The sequence below is a fragment of the Amphibalanus amphitrite genome, unplaced genomic scaffold (assembly GCF_019059575.1).
Source record: "Amphibalanus amphitrite isolate SeventyFive unplaced genomic scaffold, NRLGWU_Aamphi_draft 000326F_arrow, whole genome shotgun sequence".
NCBI classification, from domain to species: Eukaryota; Metazoa; Arthropoda; class Thecostraca; order Balanomorpha; family Balanidae; genus Amphibalanus; species Amphibalanus amphitrite.
Window position 1 is genome coordinate 344,852 of NW_024881821.1, and position 22,468 is coordinate 367,319.

At 48.1% G+C, this 22,468-nt stretch overlaps 2 protein-coding genes across 2 annotated transcripts; one reads left to right on the forward strand and one right to left on the reverse strand.

Moving 5' to 3' along the window:
- Positions 1-5,299: 5,299 nt before the first annotated feature.
- On the reverse strand, positions 5,300-8,602 carry LOC122388531. Its single transcript, XM_043379720.1, has 2 exons — positions 8,389-8,602; positions 5,300-7,158 (listed from the first exon to the last, which is right to left on the reverse strand). Exons 1-2 carry the CDS (start codon positions 8,600-8,602, stop codon positions 5,300-5,302), a joined length of 2,073 nt encoding a protein of 690 aa, XP_043235655.1.
- An 11,104-nt stretch (positions 8,603-19,706) lies between these two features.
- On the forward strand, positions 19,707-20,159 carry LOC122388532 (lysozyme 2-like). The gene has a single exon (XM_043379722.1). The coding sequence runs from the start codon at positions 19,707-19,709 to the stop codon at positions 20,157-20,159; it is 453 nt and encodes a 150-aa protein (XP_043235657.1).
- The last annotated feature ends 2,309 nt before the right edge of the window (positions 20,160-22,468 follow it).

The following is a 22,468-nucleotide window of genomic DNA, read 5'->3' on the forward strand; positions in this document are numbered from 1 at the left end:
CTAGACGCTTCGAGCCAACCCGTCGGAATTCGCTGAGCCAGCCCATGGGCGTTGAACGGGTTCCATTAGGTTCAACAGGAGGCATAGGTATGTGAGGAAGGTATTTTTCTGGACCCTTCTCATGAGTAGCTGTGAGATATTCTACCAAAATTCTGTAGATTGCTGTGCGCCGTAGGTCTTCCCTCTCATGCCACAATCCTGTTCAGCATTTAGGTATAACAAACACAAAAAGTGTTTCGCAGAAACTATTGGAACGTTTTTTTCTTTTAGTTACTCTGTCTTAATTTTTCTTAGCATGCATTTCTTGTCATAACATACACAAAGCAAGAAAATTAGGTTAGCGAGGCTCAATGTTCATGTTTAAACCTTTGTTAGTTAATCAGATGCGAGTCATACCATTAACAAAAAGTAGGTAGACCACCTACAGCCTAATTCGATGATTTATAATTGCCCTGTGTCACAAGATTAGTGCTATGGAAAGGGACGATAATATCGTTGAAAATAAACCGGTTACTACTTAAATCGACCACACGCGGGGATGAATTAACCCATTTATGCCCAGGAATATTGACCATCATGAAAATCGACGAAATCAGAATATGTTATGCTCCTACCAGGGCCTTGTATGGAATCGAAAATAATTTTTGCCTGCAGCAAAAGTTTCTCGAGAAAAACGTAAAAAACATGCGTTGCGAAATCGCAACGAAGGGCACACCGGGCGCCATCAGCGTTGCGAAAACGCAACGACGGGCACATCAGACGGACATAAAGTACACTGAACTGCCGTATATGCTAATATGTTTTGACAAAACATCAATCAACTGTTGACAACTATTGCTTGAAAATGCGGAACCCACATCCGTCATGCTCTATAACCCGCCTAAGAGCCTCAGTGAGGAAGCATAACTTCATGATTCGCGAACGGGGAGATGGCAACACGGTCATTATCAACCATTTACGTTGTCCATTGCTGTTCATTTAAAGTTGTGGTCGACACGTATCCAGGATGATGCTTTCTTTTTGGAAGCTAGACAGATCCATTACCCCCACCTATCAGACCCTGCACAGTGCACACTGAATACAATTAAACGGAGGATTGGGAGTAAACCAGTAACTCTCGTATGCGCGTATATCCGCAAGCATTTTTAACCACCCTCCTAGGAGTAAAGTTAAATTCCATTGCAGGTTAGTCGTACTCACTCTCAGCAAAAAGAAAAAAAGGACCGATCCGGCTCTAACAAATTACCCGCGTAAGGCGTAGCGCATCACAACAAATCGACTCCCAGTTTATCATGTTTACACCTAATCCAAAATTTTCATGGCCCCACTCTCAGCGACCTTCACGTGTAACCTCTTTCTCGAGACAATGCCAGGACAGAATGGTGATTCGACGTCAATCCGTCCTTTCCATCTTCAGGATAGTTGAATCCTCCTCCACGCCTCATCCCCCTGTTCCGGGCTGGACCGGCAACGTATATCGCAATCGGGCAGCTCACATAGGAGCGCGCCTGTAGCCGGGTGCAGTGAGTGCTTGGGAGGGGGGAAGGGGGTGGGTCATGGGTGGCGGCTGCCCACTGGCTGGGCTCAGTCTCCAGTCTACGATCGACCGTGTCCGGTCAGACAAATGTCTCCCCTTATTCCAATAATCCTGCTAGCTCTGAAAATGGTCTGATTAGATAAAAAGCCTATCAAAGTAAGAAAACAGGCGTATACTCCACATCAAGCAGCTTATGAATCTATGCGAGTTATGAATCCTAAAAATTATTATTTTCCCATGGGTCCGCCCTCATTACCCCTGCCGAAGGGCTCAGCTACCCTCGGAGGGGGCCTATCCCACTATTTGCCGACCCTCAGTTACCTTTTCTAACGTAAATGCTGGTAGTCAGCAGATTCTATCCAGAGAATGGCGATACCTATCTGTCGCCTGATACCAGAATACATCCCCGTTATTCATTATTTATGCGCAATGTACATAGTAGATCCAATTTCCAAAGGACCTAATTATCTCTCAGCTCCGTTAGCATCGCCGACCGTTTGATGCATGGGTCCTTTTCCTACCATGCGATTTTCAGATGCATGGGAACACATTGCTTAGTGAACGAACAGCCCGAGGCCGAAAATCTGCGAGAGAAAAAGAAAGGAGTGTTTGTGGCTGTTTGAGCCAGCAAATATGAAATGTGTCGCAACATTTTACGTGCGAACACACCTTGCACTAAACATACCTATATACGTCCCTCATGGCATAGGCGGCGGAGCGGGGGGAGGGGGCACCGGGGCACCGTGCCCCCCTTGATTTTGCCATTTTAACATTATCCCGATAGGCGTTGCATGGAAATGGAAATGGAAAGAATGAGACCAAAAGTCAGCAGTGCTCCCCCCTTAATTGAAGATGTTCCGCCGCTACAGCCTCATGGCTACAAAATGAGAGAGAGAAAGAAAGAGAGAGAGAAAGAGAGAGAGAGAGAGAGAGAGAGAGAGAGAGGGGGGAGAGAGTTGGGGAACGAGGAGGAGAGGGAGGAAGATGGGGGAGAGAAAGAGAGAACCCACAGCGTATCACGAGTGAAGTCTACTGTTGATATTCATACTTCCGCTACCCTGCCAATGTGCCCATCGTTGCGTTTTCGCAACACCGCTGTCTTTCCGATGTGCCCTTCGTTGCGTTCCCGCAACGCGACCGTAGTCATATTTGAAAATAGTCACAAACCCTTTTTGTAGCATTATTTCTTAACAAAATGCATATCTACGCTATTGTAGGGACTCTGCAGAATATGTTTACACAATTTTCATTACGATATTATTAAGCACTTAGCCTACTTATCTTGGTTTTCGTGACGTCATCACTCACAAAACCTTCGACTTCCCTCTGGGAGCTCTAGGCAGTAACTTACCGGCCGCACAGACTTGTAACTGCGTAGTATCATGCGCACAACCATGCTACACACGCTGAAACTTGTCTCATCGGTTAGTCTCTTTTACACACTTCTCAAGCTTCGATCACGTCGACGCTTGCTTGCGTTGCGAAAACGCAACGAAGGGCGTAAATGGGTTAACAAGGCGCCAGTGAGGCGGCATTGGAAAGGGGTTTGATCGCGATTTCTTTGCTAGGCTGGCAAATTTTTCATGTTTGAACTGAACATAACATCATTCTTTCATGAAAATTAAAGGTAGACTAGATCGTTGAAACCATTTACCTTTGGGCATTACCCAGGATTACGAATGCTTCATTCAAAGGATAGCTCTGTTTACACTTATCGATCGATGTTTTAAAGAAGGTGCATCAATTCCACTGCTACAAATGTGGGTGCAGCCGATGTCAAGCCATCTTTCAGTTTGAAAGATAAATAAAAGCTCGCCAATCTCAACCAGCCAAAACGGCGTGGATCACGTGTGTTCAACATAATCCATGGATTATTTCAGAGCCCATTTTGAGAGCTGTGCTGTCCTTGAAAATTACGAACGTGCCACAGCACATAACTTTAGAACGAATCATCATTTGCTAATGGGAATATTGGTTCCAGCAAATATGCAGGCTACATGTCATGCTGCTCACTGCTCGAAATCAACATAACAGTAAGCATATCAAGTAAAATTATTTCAATTGACTTTGCATAGGCAACAGCCATGTCTTTCAATGATGTTCGTGGATGGGTTTATCTCCAAACGCGTGTTTTCACAGTAAAACGGCGTTTCTCCAGTCTCCACATTTTCTTAATGACCCTCGAACGGTCCGAGCCAGAACTCTAACCAGCCTGACCCATTGTCACCGACCGGCTATCCAATAACCATAAAATCGACGATTCCTCAGGCCGAGCGCACATTAAACGGAGCCCGTGGCGAAGGGTCATTTGGCGGAGAGATCTAATGAGAAAATGACCCTTGTGGAAGCTGCTGCTAGTGAAATCAATCAGGGATGGACCCGGTGAGACGTGTCATCTGGAAGAGGGGGGGGGGGGGGGTAAAGTCTCTTCGGTAGTTGCGAAGCGTCAGACAGAGTCTTTAGGTGTCAAGACTCGCATACATTCCTAGGTATAAATGTTTGACCAAAAGTTAACATTTGATCACTCTGGCCGTTTTCACGACGGAACTTTCGCAGAGGAACTTATTTGATACCTAAAAAGTACCTACCCTTAGAGGCCTTAACATCCATCAAACTGAAATATTTTATGTTCAAAATAATTTTAGAAGTTTAAATCCGGGCATTTTTTGCCCTCAAATCACTAACTTATTTACAAACACAGCAATTTTTGGTTCTAGTAGCCCACCTTTCGACTATGAGGTATTAAATCAGCGTGGCAACTTGCTCCCTCTTTGCTCCCTCGGGTATCTAATTCCGGAATTCTTAAAAACAAGAAAAGTATATATCGAGTTCTCTTTTATACCTATTCAGTTATGTTTTAATGGTGATTAAAATATGACAAATTTTTTAATTACATTTCATATAAGAAAACACGCAAAACAATGAAACAAAAATAACTACGGCAGATAATTACCTTCAGGTATCTAATTCCGACCAATCAGCACCTCAGTAGGATATGACGTCATACAAGAATGGTGATGAGGGCCGTTTGCAGTCCCGGCCGGTAGGTCACGTGACCGCCGGGCGCCTCGGGTCACGCGGCGGTCGGGAGTCGGACGCGGGGCGTGGTCGCGGGCGGACGCGCGGGGCATCATGCTTTGCTTTGCTTGCTTTGTCAACTTCATATAACTTACTATCGCATTCGTGTGAAAGCCAAACACTGCTCAGTGCCCTTAGAAATTGAGTTTTGGAAAGCTCAAGTCCCTATAGCTCCTCAGGTCGGCAACAGTTGAAGCCTCATCTGAACCCATGTGAAAAAAACGAGGGTAAGGAACCTTGTGTTGCTTTTTCTTTTACCGTCATAATTATCTCAAACCATCACAATTTTGAGTTGCCACATTGTCTGCTTCACTACATTCGTGTAAAACTTGGATGAAGGCTGGTGGCTCAAAGAAAGGTGAAGATATTTCTTTAAGTGCCTAATCCGTGAAATTGAAATATCCCGGCTGTTTGTGATATTTTACTCGCGTTGTGTTTTGTCTTAATTGCTTAATTCGACTTAATATTCAAATACTGTTTCTACATTGCTTCGCTTTATTGACCCACTTCAGAAGTTCCCACTTTTTCTCCTCTAAATCAGCTCAAATTTATTTGGAGCTCGCGCTGAAGTCTGAACCCGCTATGTAATCAAGCGGTCCTCCGCGACATCACCCCCCACGCTGAGTGATTCCCAATCACTCTGAATCACTATCACACCTCACATGTCTCGATCAGTCCCTTGCATCACTGATCCAGCTCCAGTCTGACGATCTTCGTCACTGGTCTCCTGTAGACGCCCTTTGACGTTTTGACCTCAGCGACCCGCACCAGTCCGTCCGGGCCGGGGAACGTGGCGGTGACTCTTCCCAGGGGCCACGAGCCGCGCGGCACGGTCTGGTCGACGAGCAGAACTGCTTCGCCTTCTTGGATGTTCCGTGAAGCCTCGGTCCATTTCTGTCTGGCTTGCAGACTCGGCAGGTACTCTCGGATCCAGCGGCGCCAGAATTCCCTGTTGAGTTGTTCCAGCCGCTGCCACCTTCGCTTCAGGTAGTTGCGGTCGTTACAGGAGGTCGGTGCCAGGTCAACTTCATTATGACCCAGCAGGAACGACGCCGGGGTCAGCGGAGGGCCGTCATTTGGATCGGACGACACCGCTGTGATTGGCCGAGAGTTCAGCAGCGCCTCGGCACGACAGAAAGAAGTCTGTAGCTCTTCATCAGTCAGGTCTGCACTCTGCAGCGTTTTGCGCAGGCTCCTCTTCACACACTTCACTGTTGCCTCACATCCACCGTTGAAGTGAGGCGCTCCCGGCGGGATGAAGTGCCACTTGATGTAGAGGTGCGCTGTCTTGTCTTTGACTTGATCTTCATCAAGCTGAAGCAGTAGCTTCCTGATCTCCTTGCTTGCTCCGACGAAGTTGGTGGCGTTGTCAGACGTCACGTGGCTCGGTCTGCCTCTTCTTGATATGAATCGCATGAAGGCTCGAAGGAAACTGTCGGTATCCAGACCGTACGCCACTTCTAAGTGAATGGCCTTCGTGAGCAGACAGTAGAACACGCACAAGTACCGCTTCTGTCTTGTTTTCCCGCGGCCCTGACGAGTCTCAAAGGGCCCGGCGAAGTCCACCGAAATGTGGCTGAATGCTGACTGCGTTGGTTGCGCATGACTGGGTAGCTTCGAGCCCATTTTCTGTGCTTCTGGCTGGCGCCGTCTTCTGATGCACTCCGGGCAGGTGCGTATGGGTCGTTTGCCAGCTTCTCTTGCGGCGATGATCCAGAACCGCTGCCTCAGCTCGGAAATGGTGTGCTCCACTCCCATCTCGTGGTCTGCGTCTTTGTGTGTCTGCTCGATGATGAGACAAGTCACGGCGTGCTGTTTGGGTAACAGCGCTGGGTGTCTTGCTTCGAACGGTATATCTGACCGGCGCACGCGACCACCGACTCGAAGAATGCCATCGCCATCCAAGAATGGAGATAGCCGTCGAATGCTGCTGTCCTTTAGCTCCCTTGGCCGCTTTCCTGTGGCGGAGTGGCCTGCCTGAGCCACGAGCTGACGCTTCTCTTCTTCAAACTCACTTTGAGCCAGCTTCACCCAGAACGTCTCCGCCGTCTTCAGCTCAGATGGATCCAATGGATGCACCAATGAGGCGTCTGAGGTCAGCTGTAGGTCACGGCCGGACCTCGTCTTCAGATTCGACACGAATCTTAGCACGTAAGCCGTGGTTCGCACCAACTTCACCCAAGATGAGAAACGAGCAGGATCAAGGCGTGACTCCTTTTCCAGCTTCTTCATCTGCGTGTTCTTCACCTGTTTTGTCTGTCGATCTTCACTTCTGTCGAATTTCTCCTGTGAGAAATCTTTCTTCTCTGGCCAATAATCGGGTGGCTGACACAGGAAGTCCGGACCTTCCCACCACATCTTGCTTTGGGCCATCTCATCCAAGCTCTGGCCTCTGGTCGGCAGGTCGGCTGGGTTTCTTGTCCCGGGCACGTGCTGCCACTGTCTTGGCTCTGTAGTGTCTCTGATTTCCGACACCCGGTGTGCCACGAAGCTCTGGAACCTGCTGACGTCGTTGCGGATCCAGCAGAGAACATTCACTGAGTCTGACCAGAAGAATACTCGGGTCATCGGAATGTTCATCATCTTGCACACCTTCTTCACTAGCCGGGCGCCAAGCAGTGCTCCCATGAGTTCGAGCCGTGGTATGCTGACTTTTGTCGACTTGGGCGCCACTCTGACCCTTGACATGGCCAGTCTTGATGACCTTTCTTCATCCTGTTGGCTTACTACGTATATAGCGGCGGCGTATGCAGACTCTGACGCGTCTGAAAACACGTGTATCTCCTGCCGGCAGATCTCTTCAAATGGATGCAGACAGCGAGGCACGTTCACTGACTCCAATCTTCGCAGCTCTGACTCCCATCTTCTCCATCTCCGTTCCAGCTCCGGTGGGAGGTCATCATCCCAGTCCAGATTCAGCTGCCATGTCTGTTGAAACAGCAGCCTCCCTGTGACCGTGAAAGGCGAGCAGAGGCAGAGCGGATCGAACACGGAGGCTAGAACTTTCAGACAACTTCTCTTGGTTCTGATTGTGCCTTTGTCTTCAGCTTCATCTGTCCTCGGACCGGAGCTGACGCTGATCACATCATCTTCTGCGTTCCAGACAACACCCAGGGCCTTGTTTGGAGAAGAATCTTGTTCGATTTTCACGGAAGACTTCTCAGCTCGATCCTCAGGTGGCACAGTTTCCATGACTTTTGTGTGGCTGCTCATCCACTTCCTTATCTTCATTCCAGCTCCTGCCATGAGATCGGTCAGCTGTTTCCGAGCTTCCACTGCTGCTTCGACATCTTCAAATGAGGTGATGGCGTCATCCATATAGAACGAATCATTCACGACATTTGCTGCCAAGGGAAGCTTCTCTGCGTGAATCTCGGCGTTCCGCTTCACAACAAACTGCGCTGCAAAGGGTGCTGCTGCGTTGCCGAATAACCACCTGCTCGCTTCATATACATCAACTTCACGTTCTTCATCACCGTTCCTCCACAACACTCTGTGATACTTCTGATCTTCCTCTGGAAGTTTCACCTGCAGGAACATTTCCTTCACATCGCCCGTGAGGGCGATTGGGTGCCGACGGAAACCGAGCAAAACTTCAATGAGGTCGTTGCACATTGATGGACCCGTGTAGAGCTGGCTGTTGAGACTTCTGCCTCTGAAGCTGGCGGCAGCGTCATAGACCACTCTCAGTTTCGTGGTGACTCGGTCGCTTCTTATCACAGGAAAATGTGGCAGAAACCATCCGTCCTCTTCAGCAGTCATCCTGTCTTCACCTTCAAGCTTCTTCATGTAGCCCTTGGAGAGGTAGTCTTTGAAGACGGCGTCGTAGTCCGTCAGCAGCTCCTTCCCCGCCTTCTTCAACGACTTCTCGGTCCTCTCGAGCCTTTTGACCGCGTATCCAAAGTTTCCGTGCAGGTTTGGCTTTCCGTCTCGCCACGGGACAGCAACTTCATAGCGCTCGCCATCAAACTTCAGAGAAGTCTCCATTATTTTTGTCGCTATCTTGTCTTCATGAGACAGAACTTCAGCTTCATTTTGGATCCCGATCAGGTCCAAACTGGTCATTGCCCTCATTGCTTCGATTTCTTCTTCATTGTGCTTCTCCGGTTTTGGTGGCGCCTCTTCGGAATGAGCCAACTTCAGCTTCTTCAACTCTTCCAACTTCATCACCTTCATGTTCGTCCTCATCGTCTTGCTGTTGCTTCCGCTGCGCTCATATCCGAGAAGTCCGAATGCCGTCCATCCCAACGGTGTTCTGATACCCACTGGATCGTCTTCACCGCCCTTCACAGTCTCCAGCGGAATGAAGAGTTCCATGGTGTTCCTGGCAAGTCCGATGAGCATGTCCACGCCTTGCTTCTTCGTAGGTGTTGGAAATGGCAGAGACTTCAGGTGGTCCCACTTCAACTTAATGCCATTCCAATCACCGATCGTAGAAGCACTTGACAGGTCATCAATGACGAAGGCACTCAAGTCAATGCCAAACTTCTCATCCAGAGAACTCATCTTCACTTCGGTTTTCTTCATGTTCACCGATTCATTTCCATTCACCGTCCCCAACTCAAACCTCTCTTCGGTTCCACTGAGTTTCAGCTCTTCAGCAGTGGCTCTGGTGACGAAACTTGCGTCCGAGCAGGGGTCGAGCAGCGCGTTCACCACCACTGATCTTGTTCCATTGGTCAGTCTGACAGGGACTGTTTGGAACGCTACGGTGCTCGTGTCTTCTTGAACCTGTTTTGTTTTGAACACCTGCGAAGCATTAGCGGTCCTCTGTTCTGTCTCCCGAATGGCTGCGCCTCCGGTGGGAGCCTCGGAGCAGGTCAAACCGCTGGCTTCAGCGTGCAGTAGTGTATGATGGCTGCCGCCGCACGCCGCGACAGAACAGCCAGGATACTGGCGACAGTTACGGCCGTTGTGAGTTCCTGAAAGGCAGCGAAAACATATACCCTTCGTCTTGCAGAAGTGATACCTGCTCCCAACAGTCCACTGGCAAAACATGGGGCACACTTCCAACTTGTGCTCTCCGCCGCAGTACATGCACTTCATGGGTCCATTCTCTTTGGCACGGTGTTCACTTCTTGCATTGAAGCTCTTCTTGTATTCGTGTTCGCCTCGTTTCTCTCCGTGCCTCGGTTTCGACTTCTTTCGGTCTTCTGACTGCCAGTGACTGCTTCCGGCTCCGCTCATTTCATGGGCATCTCTCTCACACACCGCTTCATCTGAGAGCCAACCGGCGAAGAGAGTGAAGCTGTCCTTTTCTTTTTGAACTTGCAGCCAGCGCTTGTAACTCTTGAGGTAGGTGGCTGGCAGCTTTTCTTGTACAAGAATATAATAGGCTGAGACGTCCGAGAGATCTCCAGCCCCTCCATGCTCTTCAAGCTGGGTCACCAGACTCTGCACTCGATCGGCTAGATCTTCGAGATCTTTGTATGAGCCCTGACGGACCGGTCTCAGGTGTCTGATTTCTTCCAGCTGATACCGTATCCGGCGGCCCGACCCTCCATACCTTCGATCCAATTCACTCCTAGCCTTGTCATATCCGGCTTTGGTAGGGCTGTATCTTTCCACCAGCTTGAGTGGCTCTCCGGAAAGACAGTTGCGAAGCTGCATCATCTTAAACTTCTCTGGAATTTCTTCGCCGTCGACAAATGCATCAAACGTGGTCTTCCAGTCTTCATATTTTCTGTTGTCCCCGGAGAAGACCGACAGCGGGGGATTTTTTAATCCATACGCGCCCCAGTCGATTCGAGCGCTTCTAGCCTCTGCTTTCTTCTGCGCTCTTGGTGCTTCTTCATTTCCTTGGGAACTTATGGAAGCCAATTTCTCTCTGATCATTTTGTTGGCGAATCTTACTGCTTCTCTGCCGTCCTTCTCCATCTGTTCTATCTCTATCCACAGCTCTTCTCTTTCTGTTTGTTCAGACATCTTCAAGCTTAGAGCTTCCCCAATTTCATTCAGTTTTTCAGTCAGGTTGTCCATGGACTCCAATATTTCTGCTGAGTTCCCTACAGTTAACTCTCCGCTTTCGACTAGCGAGTTGAGTTCCCTCTGAGCTTTATGAAACTCTCTCACTGTTGCCGTCATGTTCTTCTTTAGGGAAAGCTCCGTCGCGTTGTCTTCCGCCATCTGTTCTGAACCTTCAGGGGGCTGTGTTCCTTTCTTCTTCTTTCCGGCCATTCTTGCTCGCCGATATTCTAAATTCACTTACCTACACAGCTTTATAATTACACCCAAGCTTCATCATTTACTGTACATTAAAACTCATGCAAATGCTAATCGTAACCGTCCGTTTCTTCACTCAATCAAACTTCAAAGAGCTTAATTACGTTAGCTTTGCTCAATGCAATGTGACAATCAATAGCTTAACATCCGGGTCATCGCGGCATCATATGTTTGTGATATTTTACTCGCGTTGTGTTTTGTCTTAATTGCTTAATTCGACTTAATATTCAAATACTGTTTCTACATTGCTTCGCTTTATTGACCCACTTCAGAAGTTCCCACTTTTTCTCCTCTAAATCAGCTCAAATTTATTTGGAGCTCGCGCTGAAGTCTGAACCCGCTATGTAATCAAGCGGTCCTCCGCGACACCGGCTTTACAAATCTACACTTTTCATTTTCTCCACGATACATTTTTTAAAATTGTTTAAATTTTATCTACATTTGTTAAAATCGGGGCTTTGGTTTTGTGTAAACTAGATCATAAAGTTTACTATAGTTTTGTGTAACCTGATGGCTGAAGAAAATAGTAATTTTGCTAAAATGATGTGCGGAAATTTGTTGCTTTCCAAATCAAATTACTCATACCTATATTTCATTCAAAATTAGGAGGCATAATTACTGTTTTTTCTTGTAACATGAACTGAGTTTGGGTACGGTGCTCCGGAAACGTTGTGGAACTTTAAGCTAGCTAGAGCAGTTTCCATAAAAATTGTTTAGATAGTTGACATGGCTTGTTGACAACTCTTTTGCTGTTTCTAAAAAAGTGAAAAAAAAATATTTTCCTGCATTAAGCACACAAGGGATGTTATTCTCATAAGCTATCGAATGTGTGTGTGTGTGTTTTTTTAAGCTGTTTTTTAAGCTTTTAAGCTGTAACTTCAGTTACTTCACTTTAGAACATATTGCCCAGAATGCGTCACTGATCATGAGCTGGTATATCATATCATATGTAGCAAATACATAAATGAGAATAGTGTGTCATAAATTTTTGTGCATGCTTCTGGATCATCTGTAATTACATCAAAGGCTCGGCTCAAGAGTGTCCTGCCGACCAGCTTATGCCCAACCCTTTCTGTCCGCAGAACGTCGCCTGCGACTCCCGCACGCCGTTTGCCCCGGCCGTCCGTACTGGTCTTCGCGCTGCGAGCCGCGCTGGAGTTCGCGGCGGCGTCGTGGAGCTCCCATCGGGACGGCGTGTGATGCCCGCGTCGAGCTTATAAGCCGTGAGCTTCGATTGGCGGCTCACGCGGTCACCAGCTGTATGTACAGCCTCGGCCCCGACGACCCCGCTAATGGCCGAGACCGGCATACCCCCGGCATGGGTCCGCTGTCCGGCGCAGCGCTGGCCGCCCGCATGCTATGCTACTTTTGGCTGTATCGCTGCCCAGCGGGAGCGCGCTCCACGCTGCGGAAGAGGTACACGTTGCGACCCGACTGAGGACTGCAACCGGATGGTGACACGTCGGCCTCTGCGCCCTGGCCGGGGCAGGCGTGACTGACGTCACAGTGGAGGAACGCCCAAACAAGACCAGCCCACCGTCGGAGCAGCATGGAAATATCATGTTCTGCCTGGACGTCGGACCCGGCGGCCGCAGTGCACCTGCACACGTGCGGAGAGGGGCGCTGGAGGCTACTCTGGAGCTTCTGCCATTCCGCGGCGCGACTGCTGGCAAAACGGCGGCGACTGAGGCGGTTGGGAACAGCTGCAGCAATGGTGATGGCGGTGATGGCGACATGGCGGTTTGGGACTTCATCTCAGCGCGGCCGCCGCCCAGGCGCCGCTGCGCCCGGCTGCTCAGCCACCTACCGGATGGCGGGGTGGCCCTTACGGCCCTCACACCCGTTCGGTCTGCGGCCACGTTGTGGGGTGGCGGTCGCGGGGTTAGCGGCGTTGGACTTCATCCTTTATCCAGACTGCACCGTACCATCTGAACGGATGGATCTGCCAAGAAAGATGACATCCAAGGCGGCTATGAGGCGATCACAAAGCTTCACCAAGAGCTTCTCCTTCATGGGGCCGGCCGGCCGTTAAGTCGCAACACCGGCTGCCGAGTGCCAACAGCTGCGTGCGCTGGCGCCGACGCGTTGTGGGCCGCGCTGCTGACGCCCAAGCTGCGATATCAACCATCTATGAATAAGTGGCAGCGGTGGCGGCTTGTCAGTTGTTAACGTGCCTTAACAGACGTTGCGAATAGCCCGCGTTGGAATCGCATGGTTGGGAACACAACGCAAGTAAAAATGGGCTTCCTTGATGAACCTACTTTTTAAGCACTGTAGCCTTTGTAATTTTGGATGTTTTGCTGTAGATATTATTTTCTACATATATACTATATAGGCACTCACGTGCTTTAAATCGCGCAATGCAATTGAACCATGGTAAAGACAATGATAAATGAACTGAGAGCTGACATGCCCCATGCTTTGTGTGTGTGTGTGTGTTTTTTTTTTTTTTTTGGCGAGTCGATAAAAGTGGTTTTGGACACTGGATGAGTTTTTAGGGGTGTGGTGAGGAGGAATGTAATTCCACAGACCTTTTGTCAGATTCACCAATGCAGTAGGTCTGTGCGGTATTTAGATATCGGAGCATTCTTTGAAAGTCGTGAATAGGGCAACTGAGTACCTACCGGGGTACTCAGTAGCCGTGATATCCCCTCACAAAAACTTCTTTTAAATAACCGGGGATAAGTACATAAGCAGAGTAATTGCTATTACCAACACCTAGGTATCACAATGCTGAGCGAATAGGAAAATCTATAGATGGAGAATTGTGCCGCGTTACGGGTGCTCGGGCGCAGCCAATCCAGCGTTACCCCAGCGGTGACCTTGACCCGCATCGTCTGTCTCGGCTCCAAAGCCAAACCGGCGTGGAATTGGGAGCGCTCGAGCACTCATGGTCCAGCGCAATTCTCCACCTGAATCCATTCCTGATACACATTTGCTTGCTCATAGTCATGTAACCCCGGTAAATTCATCTAACTTTCATATTGGTCGCTCCATAGACAGATGGCCACAGATATCAACTTAAAAGGCCATTGTTGCATTCATTTAGTGGAGATCATTAAAGAGCCGTGATAGGCCACAAGTCGCGTGACATCATACGTGTAACAACCAATAACGTCGGCCTGCAAAACCCAATGGAAGCGGCTAGCAGCGTGCAATAAAACAGGGCGCTGCTTTCTAAATGTCTGTCGTGCGCCATAAATGAATATATCTTTTGTAGTGTGGCAACTCAGTATCTTTTTTTAACTATTGTACTAGTATTTAATAATTTCATAATTTTATAATTGTGCTTACGCTTTATGTTGATGTTAGTGATAAATCCTTAGATAAAGTAAATCGATGTGATATTTAATAGAAAAATAGCAAACTAACCCGCCATTCATTCGAAAGCTGGTAAACCTACTAAAAAGAACTACTAAAATTCCTGAGGAACCAAAGGATTATATTGGTATCAAATAGATGCCTGCTATTCCGTCGTGAAAACGGCCTCTATGAATTATGTCGGCAAACGAGAAACGCAAAACTGTGATACAAATGCTCCTCGATTTATCGCTAAGGAGGGAACGCTCAACGCTATCTAATGCACTTTGGAGAGTTTGGGAGCCGGGAGGCTGCCGTTAAAGGAAATAGTTCACTTTTTAACATGGGTTTTGAACTGGAATAGCAGTTCCGTAGCTTGGGCAGAGACGAGCATAAATCAGGAGCTTTTACAGCCCAACGGAGGCTGCCGTTAAAGGAAATAGTTCACTTTTTAACATGGGTTTTGAACTGGAATAGCAGTTCCGTAGCTTGGGCAGAGACGAGCATAAATCAGGAGCTTTTACAGCCCAACGATCACCCTAGGCAAAGATATTCTATTTCTCGTCCCGAAAAAGGTGTCTTGCGTTGAGGATGTGTGCCTTGCATATATTTCCATCCAGTATGAAAAGAGCATGGGTCCCGAAAATTCTTCAGAAACTAGAGAAATTATCTACGAGAACTCTAGAGAAATTCTCGTACTGATCAATTAGGACATTCAGGGGAACATTATCAGATCGAGCAGATCGCCCAAATGCCGGTGGCTGCGATAATTTCTCTGTTTCTGAAGAATTTTCGGGACCCATGCTCTTTTCATACTGGATCGCGTGTGCCTTACAGAAACTGAAAAGTTCTTCCTATATCAAAATATAGAAAATAATCTTTTGTTACAAAAAGGTTTTATTTTCTTTGCTGATTATTTTGAACATAAAAAATCATAAATCCGTTGCAAAAAAAAAATAATTTCGTGAAAGTGAACTATTTCCTTTAAGTTTACGTTCCTTTGAAGACATTTCTAACGCCATCTTCTATCCGTGTGAGTTACCCATCTCCCTTTCCAAACAGGCAGATGCTTTTTGACCGATTCCCCGACCATTTGGAAGTGTTTAGCCTTTTACCGCTCGTTATCGAACCTCTCAGAGCATCAGATAAGCTAAACGATAGTTTCCAGGTCTGCGCGCGCCGTGCCCGCCGTTCCCGCCGTCGATACGGTCTAAATTGGCCTGCTATCGGCCCGTTCATCGGGCCGGTGGACGCCCTATCGACGTGTTTACCCGTTGATGGCAGAGTGGCGTGCGGTGCGACTTTTCGGGAGTTGCGCGGCCGCGGGCCGGCCTGGGGCGAGACCCAGTGGGAACCCGGCCTTACGGCGCCCGATGGCGGTCTAACACCGGGTTTGGCCATCCCATACCCGCCTCCGTGCCGGATTTGTAGATAAAGCAGCGGGTTGGGCTGTTTTATGAGGCCCCGGTGGCCAGGTTTGGTATTACACCCTCCTGTGCAGTTTGGTCGGTCGGGCCGACCGGCGCCCAAGGCGGGAGTCGAGCGGTGGCGATAGGGCGCGCAAAAAAACGTAGAGGGTCTGACCAGCACCCGGCTATTTGCGGGATGGTATGCGCGCCTGGTCAAACGCATGGGGCCAAATTAGTGGTATGAAACCCCCTTCCAACCGTGTAACGAATGTGGATATTTGAACGGGGAAACACAGGACATAATTAATTTTGTTCATTCCCTCCTTGAGCGGTGAACAAAACACAGAAATGGACCGATTTGTCAGGCGTGTACTTGAAATGGTCGTTATCTTACCGGTTACTTTTTACAGAGGAGAGTGTATACGCACACTGCGACAGCCGTGGTGAATCGAGCACAAATTATGGTAATGGTCGTTGGCCATTGACAGCGCCATTACTACACATCAATGTATGGATTGCCTCTAACGACACATGACAAATTGTTCTATGGTGGGCCACGAGAGCAGCTCACAAGTTCAGAACAATTTTTCCATCAACCACGGCTAAAACTTTTGGTAATGAGCTTCTTGATCAATTGTTGCAAACAATTATGCTCGATATACCTAAGGCAATGCACAGACCCACTGTTTTTAAAGATGTCACATTCCTCTTATCCAAAAGCCAGCAAACGCTCTGACTTGTCCTTAAAAGCAATAATATCAACTTAGACATTTTCATTGCTCTTCAGCTCCCACGTCCATCCCCTCTCCTCGGACAAGGCCGTAACCGTCTTGTCACTCACCCGTACCGATATGTTGACATGTTTATTTGCATTAAGATACAATGATACCATGATATACTGATATGGTCAATCAAGCGTTTTCGCTGTCCCCCGCACACATATCGCTGCCAGCCCCTCCCCTCGTGCATAATACATCCCGCATGGGCCTGATGAGAGCGACCCGCGCGGCGCGGCGTGGCCTCGCTAGCGCCGGTCTACCTATAAGCAGCGCTGAATTCTCCCGACTGACCGCTCAGACAAACACAGGTTAGGTAAACGGCCGCTGGATGGCGCCTGCATTACACTCTGTGCACAGTGCACACAGTGTACCTGAGGAGGTACAGTGAGCCGAGAGCTGTGCACTGTTGACTGTGTACTGTGCAGTGTGCAGTGTGCAGGTTGCAGTTTGGACGTAGCTCAGTCCTATACTTTCCTTCTATGCACAGCGGATACAAGCATCTCAGGAGAACATGGAAACCAAATGCCTTCCTAGCGTTCCTACTATGGGTGGGTGTGCAACTGCGCGTGATCCTGAGCGAATTACAAAAAGAAAAGGCTTTTTGCTGATGAACTGCTGTCAATACCGCGTCAGTTGTTTTGACGATAAACAAGTGCATTTTTCCACAAATTTCATTGCAGTTCGCAATTAGAGTTAAAATGATGAAGGGTCGTAACGTAACCATCATCCCACTCAGTCGGAAAGTATAAAGGAAACCGTTATTTCTGGCGAGAGGAATTAACGTTGCTATCGTATCATGTTTGTCTGCTTGAGCTGTTAACCAACATACCAAAGCGGACTTGACTGTGTCGCGATTCTCAAGGTATGTTCCTTTTTAACGGAACGCTCGTTTTGCATGTCAGAGACAAAGAGACCCCCAACATTTGGTATGTGTGATGAGCAATGATGAGTAATTTCAGCAAGGTGTATTACGTTTAATGATGGATATTGCTGTTGAGCATGAGGTACCACGTAATATGGCCTTGGATACGCCATTCCAAAGACTTAAACTATTTCCTTGATGAGGGGTATAGGGAGAGAGAGAGAGAGAGAGAGAGAGAGAGAGAGAGAGAGAGAGAGAGAGAGAGAGAGAGAGAGAGAGAGAGAGAGAGAGAGAGAGAGAGAGAGAGATAGAGAAAGAGAGAGAAAGAGAGAGACAGAGAGAGAGAGAGACAGAAACAGAGAGAGAGAGAGGGAGAGAGAAGGAGAGAGAGAGGGGGAGAGAGAGAGAGAGGAGAGAGAGAGAGAGAGAGAGAGAGAGAGAGAGAGAGAGAGAGAGAGAGAGAGAGAGAGAGAGAGAGAGAGAGAGAGAGAGAGAGAGAGAGAGAGAGAGAGAGAGAGAGAGACGAAAGTAGTCGGCTTAGTGCTTAGTGGTCGATCACGAGCAGAGCTCTGATCAATGCCTGTTTTATGGAACCACAAATGTAGGTATTATTGATTGTTTGAACAGAGATCACCCATCGAGCGGCATCCCTGGATGCCCGTAAGGGGCAGTGCTGAGTCCGTTCCTGTCATCAGGTAATGATTAATGCCGCGCCCAGATATTAGAGAATGACGTCATGTGCTGCCTCTAGTGACGTCATATTTCACCTCGAGTGACGTCATATTCCACCTAGAGTGACGTAATTACCATCTAGCTGCAACGAAACTGGCTTCTTGCATACTGGGTCACGGCAGTCGAGCTATCGGTTCTTGTCATGGAGACTGATCAGTGATCAGTGATGGCACGGCGCTTGGGCTTTCCCAAGAGAAAGGTGAGAGTCGAAGAACATCGACCTGATGATGTCATGCGTCCACCCGTTCTATGCTGTTGTGCCGTTGTGTGGGTGGACACAGCCTTAAACGGTGGCAGATGCATTCGATAGGCAACACCACAGCGGTAAATGTACACTCCCAAGAAGTTAACGTCGTTGTGTGAGTTGTTCAAGTGAATACTGATTCACTGAGTGAAGCCGAATACCCACAAAGTGAATGTTAGCAATGTGTTTAATACCAGTCATCAAAGCCAAGCCTCAAGTGACTTCCAAAAGTGAATTCCAAAACTATGAGGTAGGGGACCCCGAGATGGACTAGTGTTATATAAGCATATTTATCATATTCATGAGCAATGCATACCTTTACATGACCGTAAGGTCACGATTTTACAATGTCAGGATTTCGTAAAGAATAAATGAAAACCAATAGCGATTCCGTTGGATGGCTTCGATACCGTTATGTACCCACTTTCTTGACAAAAGAATTATCAAAATAAAATGAGTTTAGTTTTCCCCCTACACTTAGGTATATCTGAAAATGAAATACTTTTATATCTACTTGCATTAAAACCACTTGTGATAGTTCGTATCTCAACTACAAAACGAGATACGCGTGTGTACTGTCATTTGTCAGCCATGGCTTATGCTGGCCTCTCGCTGGTGTTATGCTCCTCCTTCAATGCAGTCTCCACTGGGCGGGGACGCTCGGTGAGCTCAATCATGGCCGCCCTGCACTGTCTTAGAGTAGTGTGGACGTTACTTCATTGGAAAGCTTTAGTTTCTAGGAAAGCATCCTTCTTAATCATTGTTGTTTATATGTGAAGCATTTAAATCATCTAACGAAATCTTCAGCTAGTGTCGATAGATAAATAAAACAAAAGACTCCAAGAAACAATATGACGGCAAGCACTACAAGAGTACTTATAACAACGCTAAGAGCATGTTAGCAAATAGTTAAGTTCCCTTCCCCCCAAAAAATACTGTGAGATTGGGCCTAATCACACCGGCATAATAACACTGAAATCCCCCCCAGCCATCCCCTCAACAATCACGTCTTACTGAGCACAGACAACACCCCCTCCTCCCTTCCCCCCATCGCCATCGTCACGACCCGCCACCGTCCCGCTAGAGCCGCCCGGTGACCCGTCACTGACCCTGACCTCACCAGTTCCTGGTTCACTGATCGCCGGTGCTCTCCTCTCCTACCCAACCGGATTGAGCCACTACTGGCGTCTGAAAATATGCATCCATACCCTCCGATGTTTACATGGATTTGCAGCATGCGTGTGCGTTTCGGAGACCGGTTTTAGAGGCGTTTTCCGGTTAAGGCTGTCTTCTGAGAGTTCCCAAACATCGTTGGTGATTCCGAGACTCCAAGGTTAATTTGCCGAAGCACCTGTCTGGACGGCCGCTGCGCAGGTGACTCTATAATCGGGCACGACGCCAATCTACTCAGCATGCAGCGCTGTCCGAATAGCGAATAACTCTCGTGAGAGGCGTCGTCACCGGTGGGAAATCCTGTTTGGACCGAGGGCATATTTAGAGGGTGGCCTCGGCGGCTAGCCAGACCGTGCTCAGCCGTGCCGCGATGAAGACGTGCCGAGTCGTGCTGTTCGCCGTGCTGGCGGCTGTGGCCGTGGTGCCGGCCACCACCCAGGAGTTGGTCTCCTCCCTCTGTCTCGGCTGCATCTGCGAGGCCTCCAGCGCGTGCAACACGCAGCTGGGCTGCGAGAACGGCTTCTGCGGGCCCTTCCGCATCTCGAACGCGTTCTTCATCGACTCGGAGCTCTCCAAGGAGCCCAACTTTGCCCAGTACAACTTCCAGTCGTGCACGACTGACCCCTTCTGCTCGGCGGCTGTCATCCGCAAGTACATGGCCAAGTACCCGCGGGATTGCGATGGGGATGGCCAGTTTACTTGCAAGGACTACGCCATGGTGCACAAGGCCGGTCCTGACGGATGTACCAACACTCAGCGAGTGAGGGTGACTGACTACTGGCGCCGCTTTGAGTCTTGCCTCTCCTACTTTCCCAACGCTTAGGAGCGATGAGTGATCCTTGCAGGACACCCAGAGGTTCATCATGCTTGAGACACTTGGTGAGACACATTGTGGGACTTCTTCAGGACGCTGCAGCAAGGACTTGAATGGAGAGATGTTGGAAAAATACTGGACGGAGCTTGGCGTCTGGGAGGAGCTGAAGAAAGTCGTGTCAGAACTTTCGAAGGAAATGGAAAGCTTGGCAGGAGGTACCACGAAGAGGTTGGACCGCTGAACAATACGAAGCCATGACTAGATCAAGATTGACATCACTACTGTTGAGTTCAAGCAGCCGTGGATCGAAAAGGGCAAGGTCTCCCCTTGCGTCCAGTCTTGGGCTTTTAACTCGGCTCGGTTTTGGCCTTCAATGGAGGCTCGAGTTGCGCTTCTAAGCCACTCTTTTCTATGGGGCTAGAGCACCTGATGTGGCCTGTGTTGTTTGCATGACTTGTGCCGCTCTTCGACAGGGCAGCTCAGTCGATGTTGCATGCTCATGTTGTTTCCGTGTGTGCAGAGGTGTTGTTACAGCCATGAATATAATAAACGTGATACGACAATAAACCATGAATGAAATAAACGTTCTTTATAGTAAAAGCGCACAGATATTTTTTAATCGGAGCCATTTATAGTGGCATTGGAAAACAGAGTCCTTTATAACTTTTTTTGGGGGGAGGGGGGCATTTTCGTTTCTGTGCAAACGGCTGGGCCACTCAACTCGAGGATGATGGCGATAAAAATTACATCTGGTTGTGAATGAAAAGCCCATTGCAATGCGGGAACAGAATGTTCACAGCATCGAGGACCCGTAGGAATATTAAACATTAAAATACCAAGCGTTACCTGCGTAATGTCCAACACGCATATTTCGACAATTTTGAAACCTTTAGCATAAAAGTTACGTCAATGACCTAAGTAGACCTATGATGACATCGTGTTTGGTATTTGTACCCATCAGCATTATAATTGTGCGGTTTCAAATTATATTTTTATTCATTAGAGACCAGCAGCGCGACTATGACTGGAAAGTCTGACAAAGTGACAGGTGAACGTATCTACATAAAGGTGTGATGTGATCGCAGCTTTCAAACAAGTCTGACGCGATGTCGCAAACAGAAGACGATTTCTTAATTTGCGAAAAACAGGCATGACGACAACTTTTTCATTCTATAAAATAACGTTTCATAGTGTTTAGGGTGTCTTCCTTTAAGACTGCTAAAACCGACAAGAACATGCTCTTACAGTATGAACAACACCAATCCCTCATAAAATGTATACGGAATCTTTCCTTACCCATGCCGGATCTGGAATTCCATCAATCGGAATTTCAAACACTCTTATGCCTAAAACAATTGAGAAAAGCGAAGCTGATCACAAACTTCCCGGAATACAACTATACCCGCACCGGAAATGAGAGTCAATAATGACATCAATTGATGACGTCACAATGGAATAATGAGCCAAGATGACTCTGCCAGCCTTCTACGTAGGCATGCCCTTGGCCGCAGCTATTAAAGCTGACAGAACGGCTGTGCCGGCCGCCACCGCCGCCAAGGCTAAAGATGACGTCATTGCAGGCGGACAGTGACGTCACTGCAAAGGAATGATGACGTCACTAGGAACTGACAAATACATCACACCCTGCGGAGATAAGCGCAGGTTAGCAATGCCTAGAGGGTAGGGTAGATTTAGGTCCGTACTTACATAGACCCGATTAGCATAGCTTATTGTCAAGTCTCATTTTCAATCCTAAAACTGTCGTTCATCCCACGTTACTTCATTTCCTCTTTTCTTTTGTCGTTCAAATGGGTCTACTCCACTTCATCGCTTATAAGCTGGCTCTCGTTTTCATTCACTCTATCTAACATAAAATAAACACACACGGTGCAAAATAGTCCGGAAGGTCCGAAACACCTATACTCAACAAAAGAAAGGATGAAAGAAGGAAAGACACTGGCGCACTTTAATTGTATATTTCAGCCACACTTATGTTATTTATCATGAAGCTGCAAGGATTATATCACCATTTTCTTTCAACTATGTACTGAATCCTAGGCATATCTCAGTTCAAATTGAATCATGTTAGATTATTGTTTATGTGATCTCGAGTGCATTTACAAAGATCTGGTGGCCTGGGATCTGAGCCCATGTTTATCATGGCACGGGTACCTCAATTCTCAAGCCACACCCCAGGACATAAGAGGACATATCATGTTCGGTTGGAAGCCAGAAATCCCCGCGCTGCACCCTTCTCGGAAGAACTTGGCTTACATTTGACGGCCTGGAATCTCAGTAACACCGCACCAGGCAACTCC